The sequence below is a fragment of the Diabrotica virgifera genome, chromosome 8 (genome assembly GCF_917563875.1).
Source record: "Diabrotica virgifera virgifera chromosome 8, PGI_DIABVI_V3a".
Lineage (NCBI taxonomy): Eukaryota > Metazoa > Arthropoda > Insecta > Coleoptera > Chrysomelidae > Diabrotica > Diabrotica virgifera.
The window spans coordinates 155791983-155805344 of record NC_065450.1 but is presented as its reverse complement, the minus strand read 5'-3'; the positions used below and the strand labels follow the sequence as shown (position 1 = coordinate 155805344).

Genomic DNA, 13362 nt, shown 5'->3' with positions numbered 1-13362 from the left:
TACTTGGCACACAGTGCGACTCCTATCTTCTTCTTCAGGTTCCTTCCTCTATCGGAGGTTGGAAATCATCATCGCTATTTTAATTTTATTGGCCGCACTTCTGAATAATTCTAATGAGCTGCAACCGAACCACTCTCTCAAATTTCTTAGCCAGGATATTTTGCGTCGTCCTGGGTTTCTCTTCCCTTGTATCGTCCCTTGCATAATTAACCTAAGTAATACGTACTTCTCGCCCCTCATTATATGACCCAGATATTGAATATTTCTAATTTTAACAGTTTTTATGACTTCACATTCTTTCTTCATTCTTTGTAACACCTCTATATTAGTTACTTTTTCAGTCCACGATATTCTGTGGATTCTCCTGTAGCACCACATCTCAAAGGAGTTTAATTTTTTGATTTCAGACTGTTTTATTGTCCACGCTTCCATGCCGTATAGTAAAGTAGAAAAAACGTAACAACGTAGCATTCTTGTGCGGATCTCTAGATTAAGGTTACGGTTGCAAAGTAAGTTCTTCAATTTTATGAACGTGTTTCTTGCCATTTCTATTCTAGATCTGATTTCTTTTGTTTGATCTCCATCTTCGGTTAGCCACGTTCCTAAATATTTATATGTTGTTACTCTTTCGATCGTTGTAAGTATTATTGATGATCAGGTTATCTACATTTTGTGTTTTTTTTTAAATATCATTGATTTGGTTTTCTTGAGATTCATTTGCAGTCCGTACCTTTCACATGCATTGTATATGTTACAGTTCAAGTTGATTCTCAGTTAGAGTTGACTCCAACTAGTTGGAGTCGACTCCAACTAGTTGGAGTCAACTCCAACTGAAACGAGCAGTAAAAGTTGATTTTAAAAATTTAAATCAACTTTTACTAGTTGGAGTTGACTCTTCCTGGATCGATTCAGTAAATGTTGATTATAGGAGAATCTCAAGTGCATTTTTGATGAGTGTGCGTTTCTTTGTTTTGACCGTTTCAACTACTTATTAGTATAGTCTGTAACGTCGCCCCCGTTAGGTAAATTATTCTGATTCGATTTTTTGCACAAACCTTGCACAAACAAATCCTTATAACAAATACACAGGGTGTCACGCGTTACCGCGGTTGAAAAATTGTTTAACCAATTTTTGTTAACCAAATTCACAAAAATAATTTTTATCTACTCTATCTCATGTTATGTAAAAATGTAAAGGTTTTGTTGTGTGAAAATTGTAAATATAGATAGCAGTACATGAAGAGTTTAAAGTGTGTCTGAAGTAACAATGTATTTTAAATGGGTTTTACTTTTTCGCACTGTTTTTAGCACACTTTCATATAATTAAACATCCTTAACTTTCGCCTTCGGGAGGAAATCAGACACGCCCTTACAACGGCAACTGAAATGCTCACAAAACAGCGACCACGGAAGCAAAGATGGATGACAGAGGAAATATTGGATTTAATGGATGAAAGAAGAAAATGCAAACAGCACAAAGCAATGTACAAAGCATTAAATAGAACCATTAAACAAAAAATAAAAATTGCAAAAGAAAAATGGATAACAGAACAATGTGAAGAAATCGAAAACTTATATAAAAACATGATGACTTCCATCTGTATAAGAAACTCAAGGAATTCACAGGCACGAGATACTCACAAGGACCAAATAATCTAATCAACGCAGAAGGCAAACTGATTTCAAGCCCTGAAGAACAAATAAACATGTGGGAAGACTATATAAAGGAACTCTTCTATGACATCAGAGAACCTCCTACATTAAATACCGAAAACGACGAAGGTCTTCCAATACTAAAGTCCGAACTGGAATATGCTCTGCGTCAACTAAAAAACAACAAATCTGTAGGAAAAGATGAAATACCAGCTGAGCTATTGAAGTTAATCAACGAGGAAAACTTAGACCTTCTTCTTGGACTATTTAATAATGTTTACAATACAGGGACTATCCCTAAAATATGGCTTGAATCAGTCTTCATACCACTGCCTAAAAAGAAGAACGCCAAATTATGCCAGGACTTCCGCCTTATAAGTCTATTAAATAACATTCTGAAGCTTTTCTTGCGTATCATACAGAACAGAATATATTATAAAAAATGTGATGAGGTCACCGGTCAAGAACAATTTGGCTTCAGGAAAGGTATGGGGACACGAGAAGCAATATTCTGTCTTCAAACTCTGTTTCATAGATTTTGAGAAAGCGTTCGATAGGGTGAAGCACAAGACCTTGATAGAAAGATTGAATGACATCGGAATCGACAAAAGAGATTCTAAAATTATAGAGGCTATTTATTGGAATCAGACAGCAATCATAAAGACCAATGGTAATACGTCAAGGCCAATTGAAATACAACGAGGTGTTAGACAGGGTTGTGTGCTATCACCCATACTTTTAACGTCTATTCTGAGGTAATATTTGCGAACTCTTTATCGCACCCTTCAGAAGGAATCAGGATAAACAGTCAGAGAGTAAATAACATCCGCTATGCAGATGACACAGTATTAATGACTGATTCGGACCATAGTCTGCAGATACTGTTGGATAGGGTTACTGAGAATTGTGAAAAAATGGGGATGAAGATCAATACTGCGAAAACCAAAGTTATAAGAATATCAAGGAACAAAAATTTACCTCTTCCAATAAATATGTGAAATACCAACAGCTTGAATACGTAAGCCAGTACAAATATCTTGGTTGCTGGTTTAACAATCAACTTGATTAAAAACAAGAAGTCAAGAGCGAGAATAGAGGTAGCCCGACAGGGGTTTATCAAAATGAAAAGCTTATTTTGTAACAGTAGCATTAATATCAGCCTTAGATGTCATTTTCTGCATTGCTATGTGTGGTCAATACGTTTGTATGGAACGGATGCCTGGACACAACACAACACTGATGAACAAGTTGGACGCCTTTGAACTCTGGCTTTATAGAAGAGACTTGAAAATACCTTGGACAACCCACACCACCAACGAATATGTTCTGAGGAGAATAGGTACAGATAGGGAACTGCTAAAAATCATTAAAGTCAGAAAAGTTAGCTACCTGGGACACATAATGAGAAACGAAAAGTACCGCCTCACGCAACTGATCATCCAGGGTAAGAGTGAAGGAAAACGAGGTCCCGGTAGGCGCCAGATTTCATGGTTTAGAAATATCAGAAACTGGACCGGCCTTGATTCAACATCTTTGTTTAGAGCCGCATTGGACAGAGACAGATTTGCCAGTGTAGTCGCTAACCTCCACTAAAGGAGAAAGCACCACAAGAAGAAGAACTTTCGACTTGTCATGGTGATGACATGTGAGCTATAAATTACAAAAAAAGTTTTGACAGTTTTGTGGTTTGACAGAAGTTTGAATTTTTAAATGTCAAAATGGTGCAATGGTGCATCTCACTCGCACTCACATTGATAGCTGCGTCAATACCGCGTCAACCGCTTAGTAATAAAATAATAACAAAAATTTCTTCAGTATCTTGTAGGGGGGTCGTTAAAATTTTATTTGGTGACTTTCGGACTTTCATAATAATAATTTTTAACTGAGTTATTAAGCCTTGAAAATGGTCATTTTCGTATTATGCAAATTTTAAATCGCGTATAACTCGAGAACAACAAAATTTTACAGAAAAATCACAAAAGACATCTTTTGCTCCGAATGACCCAAATGATGTAAAGAAAATTGTCCTAAATAAATTTTTTTGTGAGTTTGTTTAAAAAAATTGTTTAAACAATTTTTCGGCCACAGTACCATCTGACACCCTGTGGATTCGTTATTTGGTCGAAGAGGACCTCTTTTTTAGTAAGTTTGTGCAAAAAAAAAATCGAACTGGAATAATTTACCTAACGGGGGCGACGATACAGCCTAGACTAATTTGAACATATTCAGTAACATTTAATTTCTAGAATCGGCTGTTTGTGTGAATCAGAATCAACTTTTACTAAATGGCATTGGGAAGAGTATACTTTTCCTAGTTGGAGTCTACTTTTACTAGTAAATGTTGAATATAAATCTTCATTTTATATTTATAATCAACTTTTACTGAAACCAGCCGTTAGAGTCGACTCCAACTAGTTGGAGTCAACTCCAACTGGATAATCAACTTGAACTGTAACATATACATGTTGTACTTGCGACTCCTATACACCCTACTAAATTATGATTAACAAACGTTTCTAGCTACTACCAGAGGCGTATGACAGGGGATAGTGAATGGTTGACCCTTCTCAAAGTCTACGCCACTGGAGGAATTACTATTTTAGTGCCCTTTTTATATTCTCCAATACTTTCTACGTAAATAATATACTCTTCGTTTGTAACGATAAAGTTATTAGTTTTCGCGATATTTGAAGTTAAATATGAAACGGCACAGTTATTTTGATTAATTTATGATATGATTCATATGATTAAAATTTAAAAATTATTTGTACCCAGTACTTTAAAACTATTTGGCGTATCCTTATCATACTTGGCAGTAAATGTAGGTACTGTACATCCTACTAAATTAAGATAAATAAACGTTTCTAGCTACTACCAGAGGCGTACGATAAGGGAAAGTGGCTGGTTGACCCTTCCCAAATTCTACGCCACTGACGAAATTGCTATTTTAGTGTAATTTCTTGATTTTCCAGTACTTTTTATGTAAATAATAGGTATATTCTTCCCTCGGAACGATAAAATGATTAGTTTTCGAAATATGTGAAATTAAAAATGAAGCGACACAATACATTAATCAAAATAACCGTGTCGTTTCATTTTTAACTTAAAAGATCTCGAAAACTAATGCCTTTATCGTTACGAATGAAGAGTATATTATTTTCATAGAAAGTATTGGAGAATCCAATAATTGAACTAAAATAGCAATTCCACCAGTGGCGTAGAATTTGGAAAGGGTCAACCATTCACTTTCCCCCATCGTACGCCTCTGGTAATAGCCAGAAACGTTTGTTTAACATAATTTGGTAGTTTGTACAGTACCTATACTTCCTGCCAAGTATGAAAAGGATACGTCGAATAGTTTTAAAATGCTGAGCAAAAATAGTTTTTAAATTTTTAGATAAAACACCCTGTAACTCAGTAAGGAACCACATTTTATTTAAGAGTTTTAGGTTAAATCTTCGTAGTTTGTGCTAAGGTTTCTGCAGAAATATTGCAACTTTCTTAAATAATTCATATTGTCAATTGAAATTGTCAAATTGACGTACATTTCATATCTACTGTCATTGAAGAAGAAAAATTATATGTTGCTCCACAATGTTGATATGATATGCAATTATTATATAAAGGTAAATTGAATTACATAATTATATTTTGCTTGCAGTACTGCATTTTAATAACTAATTTTATTTACTACATACAATTGTTTACGTTTTAATAACATAACCTGAATCTTATTTTTTCTTCTTATTATTTTTTTGGGCTATGGCCTTGACAATTATCCAGTAACCAGGACTAATATAATTGGCCAATATAATTAAAAGTGCGAATAAAGTTGCAGAGCGTAGAAATAGGTGTCGCTTTGCCGAACTTTCACGGTCCCAATACTAAAGTACCCTCTTAACCCATTCACTGTTACACTATTTGTTATTTACATTCGCCAGGAGTGGAGCCATTTTTTCAAATAATATTTATCGTTAATAAGTCCATAAAAAATATGTTTTTGAACCTTTTGTTTTCATGTTACATATGAGTGCCATTTGCATGCAGCCAAAAATGTATCATGCAGTGTGCACTGTTACTCATGTGTGATGGCTGTAACGTGATATTTTTATTAGTTTAAGTTTACACATATTGTAAAACATACTTATATATTTTTTCATACAATAAAATATAAAAAGAATATATACATACATACATAAAAAGACTGGGATCTCAGAATGAAATTTTAGATTGTTTTGATTTTGATGGACCTGCCTCAATATATTCTATTGCAAGTAAAATATAAACAATGAAATTGAAAACATGATAATATTACAAAGTTCACAAGCTTATGAAGTTGCAACTACTTCCTACCAGCACTAACAAAAAACTGGTCAAATTAGTATGAACATACTTGTCACCTATGAGTGACATGAGCACTGAATGGGTTAACAAATGGTCTTGTATTGTCTGATAGGAGTAGTTCACCTCCGGATATTACTAACAGCGACGGATCCCTAATAACACTATCTGAGGTAATAAAAGCCATACAATCATCAAAGGATGGCAGAGCGACAGGTCCTGATGAAATTCCAACTGAAATATACAAGCTTATAAATTATAGCAATGTTTTAGAGGCTATAACTTCGTTCGTCAATACCAATTATACCAGCGGACAATTACCCAATGGTTGGTCCAATTCATTGTTCATAGCTCTACCCCTAAGAAGACAACAGCAAAAACCTGTGCTGATTATAGGACCATCAGTTTGTTAAACCATTTATTGAAAATTTTTCTAAAGGTAATACAGTAGAACCCTACAGTAGAACCCCGATTATCCGTGCTCGTCGGGACCGAAGGGTGGCACGGATAATCTGAGCATGTATTTCTTATGTATAATACATATGTATGTATACACATACATAGTACCTACCATAAAAAATAACAGAAGAAAATAAATCTTTCATTATGAGTCTCTCTTTCGTCATATAGAGTTTCCATCAAGTGATTTACGATGACGCTATTTTGATAAAACCTCAAAAACGCAACTTGAGTAATAGAAAATCATAGCACGGATAATCCGCACCCAGATAATCAGGGTTCTACTGTACATGGTTGTATCTACAATAAATACCTAAGTGACACACAGTTTGGTTTACGTAACAGGTTTGGAACCAGAGAGGCATTGTTTGGGATGAACGTACTTGCTCAAAGATCTCGAGATATATCTGTAGACATATACTGTTGTTTTATTGACTTCCAAAAGGAATTTGATCGTGATATTGATCGAACTTCTAAACGATATTGGCTTGGATGGCAGAGATGTTCGAATAATTGCAAATTTATATTGGAATCGAACAACATCAGTTTTAGTAGATGGTGTGGAATCACAGGCTCTTAATATTAAAAGAGGAGTACGGCAGGGATGCCTCTTGTCACCCCTGCTTTTCAATGTTTACTCCGAAAGAATTTTCAGAAATGCACTTTCTGAAAAACAAGGAGGAATAATTCTGAATGGTGAAGTCATCAATAATTTGCGATATGTGGATGATACAGTACTCCTAGCTTCTAGTCAAGAAAATCTGCAAACACTATTACATAGTGTCGTTGGGAGTTGTAGGGAAGCAGGTCTGGATCTGAACATAAGGAAAACCAAAATACTCGTAATAAGTAAACAACAGAATATAAAACTGTCTATATAATAATATGTAAGTAATACCAAACATGTGCAAGTTAATAAAATCGTTTACCTTAGGCAGCAATTAAATTGTAACACAGAAAGTCACAGCAAAATTAGATCTAAGATAGAGCAGGCCAGAGCCACTTTTAGAAGGATGTCCAAGGTGTTCATGGTTGAAGAACTCCAACCTCATGGTTGAAGAACTTGCAAGATTGGTATTGTGTTGATACAAGCATGCTATTTAGGGCGGCAGTGAATAAAATTAAGATAGCTATGATGGTAGCCAACGTTCTGAAAGGACATGTTACATGAAGAAAAAGATTACCTTATCATAGTTGTCATGCCTAGTAATTTCCCCCAATTCGAGAAATATATAGATCCTAAGAGCAAATAGATATTCAGTAATTTAGATCTGGCAATCTTTTACAATTCATTTCTTTGCCATTTATCATTGTTTAGCATTTGAGAATAATGCACAATTGTATAAGCAAGGGAATGAGGGTCCTGCTGGCTGAACAATACATGAAAAAATTGCATAAATTAAATCTTTCCTTTAACCAACTCACTGCGATTCACTCACCAGCCCTTTATATGGTTACTTCAGTCAGGTGCCATTTACGTGCCAACAAGTGATATGGTTACTTTAGTCAGGTGCGGTTCAACAAAAGTCAACATCTGCTCTAAAGGTGGTTTATGAATATGCAGCTAAGAGGCTAATCACCAAAAAGATACATTAATAACTGTAGAAAATTAAATTTAAGTTAGGGTCTTCTTCAAGTGCCATCTCCGCGACAGAGGTTGGCAATCATCATAGCTATTCGGACTTAGGAGACAGCTGCTCTGAAAAGTTCGTTTGATATACATCTGTAGTGTATGTATATAAGCTGTACACTCACGTGGAAGTTATAGCTGTTTTTCACTTTAATGATCCGTTAAGACATGGGGATCAGTCCACTTTTCTTCTAATCTGTCTCCTCAAAGCTTCTGGTGTGTCTTCCTTTCCGTCACTACTTTTCTCCACTCATTTCGGTTCTGTCTTTTTTTTCCAGTTTCGAATTCCCATAACTGTTAAGTCGTTTTCGACTTGCTGTTTCTGTCTTGCTTTTGGTCTGCCTCGTGCTCTTGTCTCAGGGGGTATCCAGTTGGTAATAACTTTAATGGGATCATATTCACTTTTTCTACTTATATGACCATACCTCCTTATTCTTTCGTGCTTTTGCTTCTTTCACTATGTTTTCTCCTTCCATCCATTGTTCTATTTCGTGGTTCATCCAGGGTCTTCTTTCGTTTTCATTTATTACTTTTGGTCCCAGAATGTTGCGCATTATTTTTCTTTCAAATACTTTCAGCTGTTCTTCTTCTTTTAATGTTAGGGTGTTGGTCTCTATGGCATACATTACCACTGGCCTTATGGTAGTCTTATATATTTGCATCTTTGTATTTCTGCTTAATTTTTTATCTTTTATTATTTTTTTATTTTTGTGGTAAGTTCTATTTCCTGCTTGTAGTTTCTGTTTCAGGTCTATTCTTTCATTATCTCTAATAATCATTGTTCCCAAGTATTTGAATGTACAGTAGACTCCCATAAGTTTGGCCATGTCTATTAAGCCAGATCATCCATTTCATAAGTCCATATTTGGAATAGTTTCATATTTTTTTGCTAATTTTTTGCTAATATATTACCACAAAAACAAATTTTTTGCTCCACCCCTAACCAAGAAACAATGGTTGATGTAGCTTAATATTATGTCACATCATCGATAGCCATATCTCGCGAACCTAAAGAGCTAGAAAATCGTACGACGCGGCATATTTTTTTGCTAATTTATTGCTGTCGATCTGCATATGCAACATACCCCAAAACCACCCCTGCTTCCCTTACAGCTAAACAACACCCCCAAAAAACAACGAAAAATCTTGAAAAATGATTTTTGTGATATAGTTGATGGTTGATATTTAATTGCTAATTTTTTGCTGTCATAAATTGATATGATAAATTTATTATTTCACAATTCAGTATGATGAACGTAAATTATAATTTCAAAATAAGTGATATGAAATCAAATAATAATCTCAAGTTTTAATATTCTATTACTCGTATATATTCATTTGTATATTTTAAAATTTCTTAAGAAAGTACACTGAAAATGTTTTTCTGCTCTTGCACCTAAATTTTTACAGTTGCATAGATTATTCTGTTATAACAATAAGTTGAAATAATGTTTAAAAAATGTAGATATATATAATAAAAAATGAATGCTTAATATAAGTCAACTGAAGTTGGATATAACACCTGAATAGAGAATAGTTATATGCATTCAATTTGATTTATTATTACAAAATCGTTTATCTCCAGCAGCCAAATGAATTTATTAAAATGCTGTTGGGCTGTATTATCTAAACAAGAGTGAGCTTCCATAGCACAACAAATTGGGGGTTTACCAAATTTTAGTTTTCTTGGTTAAATGACATTTTGAGTGTACATTAGTATGATTGAGTATATAAATAGTCATAAATAAGAATTAAAAAAAAAAAACTAATACTTCATCGATTTATAAGATTAAGTCCACAGCCGTATTTTGATCCAAGAAAAACAAAGTTTACAGAAACGAAAAATGCAAACGATTTAAGACGGCAAAAATTTAGGATTTTTAATTATTTATTAAAAGTGCTCTTCAGATGTAAGGGTAGCATGGGTGGTTTTGGGGTATGTTGCATATGCAGATCGACAGCAATAAATTAGCAAAAAAATATGCCGCGTCGTACGATTTTCTAGCTCTTTAGGTTTGCGAGATATGGCTATCGATGATGTGACATAATATTAAGCTACATCAACCATTGTTTCTCGGTTAGGGGTGGAGTAAAAAATTTGTTTTTTACGGCTAATTACAGCAAAAAATTAGCAATTAAATATCAACCGTCAACTATATCACAAAAATCATTTTTCAAGATTTTTCGTTGTTTTTTGGGGGTGTTGTTTAGCTGTAAGGGAAGCAGGGGTGGTTTTGGGGTATGTTGCATATGCAGATTGACAGCAATAAATTAGCAAAAAAATATGCTGCGTCGTACGATTTTCTAGCTCTTTAGGTTCGTGAGATATGGCTATCGATGATGTGACATAATATTAAGCTACATCAACCATTGTTTCTCGGTTAGGGGTGGAGCAAAAAATTTGTTTTTTACGACTAATGACAGCAAAAAATTAGCAATTAAATATCAACCGTCAACTATATCACAAAAATCATTTTTCAAGATTTTTCGTTGTTTTTTGGGGGTGTTGTTTAGCTGTAAGGGAAGCAGGGGTGGTTTTGGGGTATGTTGCATATGCAGATCGACAGCAATAAATTAGCAAAAAAATATGCTGCGTCATACGATTTTCTAGCTCTTTAGGTTCGCGAGATATGGCTATCGATGATGTGACATAATATTAAGCTACATCAACCATTGTTTCTCGGTTAGGGGTGGAGCAAAAAATTTGTTTTTTACTGCTAATGACAGCAAAAAATTAGCAATTAAATATCAACCGTCAACTATATCACAAAAATCATTTTTCAAGATTTTTCGTTGTTTTTTGGGGGTGTTGTTTAGCTGTAAGGGAAGCAGGGGTAGTTTTGGGGTATGTTGCATATGCAGATCGACAGCAATAAATTAGCAAAAAAATATGCCTCGTCGTACGATTTTCTAGCTCTTTAGGTTCGCGAGATATGGCTATCGATGATGTGACATAATATTAAGCTACATCAACCATTGTTTCTCGGTTAGGGGTGGAGCAAAAAATTTGTTTTTGTGGTAATACATTAGCAAAAAATTAGCAAAAAAATATGAAACTATTCCAAATATGGACTTATGAAATGGATGATCTGGCTTAATAGACATAGTTCGGCCTCGGTTAGTTCGGTCTCCGCTTAGTCCGGCCAGCTCTCTAAGCATTAGTCACACACTTTGCACATCACAAATTATTAGAAAAGAAAATTCAGACAAAACAAATAATGACTTTTTTAAGTGTTTAAGAAGCCAAACCACCAATGTGCAATAATATTTTTAAATTTTATTAGGCCTAGAGTTCTGTAAGTCTTGTTTTATAGTATTTTTGTAACGGTCTATCTTTTAATATATGTTAAATATATGTCAGAGTATTCCTCTGTGTTGTCTTCTACTTATTGTACAAGTGTTTTGTTTTTGCTAGATCCATACAAACAATAAATGGACATTTTTTAGATAAGCATCGGTTAGTTCAGCCACTTTTAAGTTCGGCCTAGGGTCTGGTTCCGAGGTGGCCGAACTTACGGGAGTCTACTGTATCTACTTCATCAAATCTGTAATTATCTATTATCATTTGTGTTAGTCTTGTTTTCTTGAATCTGCTTGCGTTCATGTACTTTGTTTTTTCCATATTTATGTCTAGTCCTCTTCTTTTTGCCCCTTTTTCTATTTTAGAGAATGCCTTAATTAATGATCTTTTGTCCCGGGCTATTATAACGATATCATCTGCATGGTAGTGACCAGTGCTTATTTTCAGGGTTTGCCTGCTTTTACGTTTACACTTAAAAGCTGGATACAGTATCAGTTTGTTCCTCGTTGGATTCCAAAACTGAAGATGAAAGAATGTTTTTATTAGAAAATGTCCACTTAAAAATTTTACATAGAGGAAGTTTGGAGTGCATGATATTAATCGTGAATTACAGAACTTCGGGGAGTACGAAATCCTCTTTTCTCAGTTAAAAATGGACAGTCACAGATTCTTTAGATATATGGGGATGAAGTTGGACACATTTAATTACATTCTGAGTAAAATAGAAGAAAGTTTGTTAAAAAAAGTTAATAAATGCTTTTATAATCTCAAATATTGTGTAAATGCACTTCAACAAACACTCCCAAATATGACTACCAGCGTACTAGAAGCTGAACATAATATATTGAACATTCTTGTTTGCTCTTGCCTATTGTAGCGAATGTCGATAAAGGTTAAGCGTATTCAGCAGGTTCCCATTGTAGGGGAATGAAATTATTTTACATATGTTCGGTTCCCGCAGTGAAAAGGTTAATGGCTCAAGTATGGAGCCAAAGCGAGACAGAAAATAGCAATATTCTCAATATCTAACTGAAGACCAGAAAAGACATAGCAAACCAAAATTAAACTAGGAGTACTAATGTATTATAATCACCACAGAAATTTAATTTTTTTTATATGAAATACAGAGCAATATAAAATAAATAAGCGATATTTTATCCTTGGAATTTTATCCTAAGGTTGTATTATTGTAGTTTAGGTTTACAAGAAAATAGTTTGTCTATGATTTATTTGCTCAAACTTACCCTAAATTTTGCTATTATGAGTCCCATATTGCTTTAAGTAGTTTCAAAATGAACTGGTAGGTGGGTTATTAACGAAACTGATTAAATTGGCCGGCAATGGTAATTTTTTAGTTGACTTTTTTCAGTTTTTTTTCTAACCTAAAATACTTTTTTGGATTTGACTGATCCGGCACTAATGTTTTACAATCAAATTTTATTAGCAAAACAAGCGTCTGTACGTGCAAGTCACTTATTATCATCGTCTCACTCACGTTTTAACTTTCACGTCGCTTTATTAAATTTTTAATATATTGAGGTTTCCATTTCAACTGCCCACTCACAAATCACAAATCCTCAACAATTGACATTTTTGACAATGACAATCCACAGTCTCAGGTGGTCACAGTACACGGTTATTAGACTTTATTACGGTTGTCTTGTCCGACGGAGGAGGGGAGACTTATATTTTTGACTTTACGTCACAAGAGTTTACATTCCCATATTTTTAAATGATTTTCGATCATTGAATGTGTGTTATTGTGTATATATGTGTATTATTTGTGTTATTATGAAATAATTAGACAAATAGTACACATTTTATCTTATGCCGGGTGGTGAATCGTAAAAAGGGCCATAGGAAACGCAATGTAAAATTCTGAATTGTTGAATTCCTGCTTCCCTAATTATTTTACATCAAAATTCATGAGAGAATACTTGTAGAGAATTAAAATCTGTAGATTAAAATCAAAAGTTAA

General features: G+C 34.2%; 1 protein-coding gene across 1 annotated transcript in view; it reads right to left on the bottom strand.

The window, feature by feature from the left end:
* LOC126889703 (endoplasmic reticulum junction formation protein lunapark-B-like) overlaps positions 1–12963 on the bottom strand; it is a 92767-nt gene extending 79804 nt beyond the window's left edge. Inside the window, exon 1 of the mRNA XM_050658233.1 lies at positions 12629–12963. Coding sequence (XP_050514190.1) covers positions 12629–12655 — 27 coding nt within the window. The 5' untranslated portion in view covers positions 12656–12963. The remainder of the gene's footprint in view (positions 1–12628) is intronic.
* Between the last annotated feature and the right edge of the window lie 399 nt (positions 12964–13362).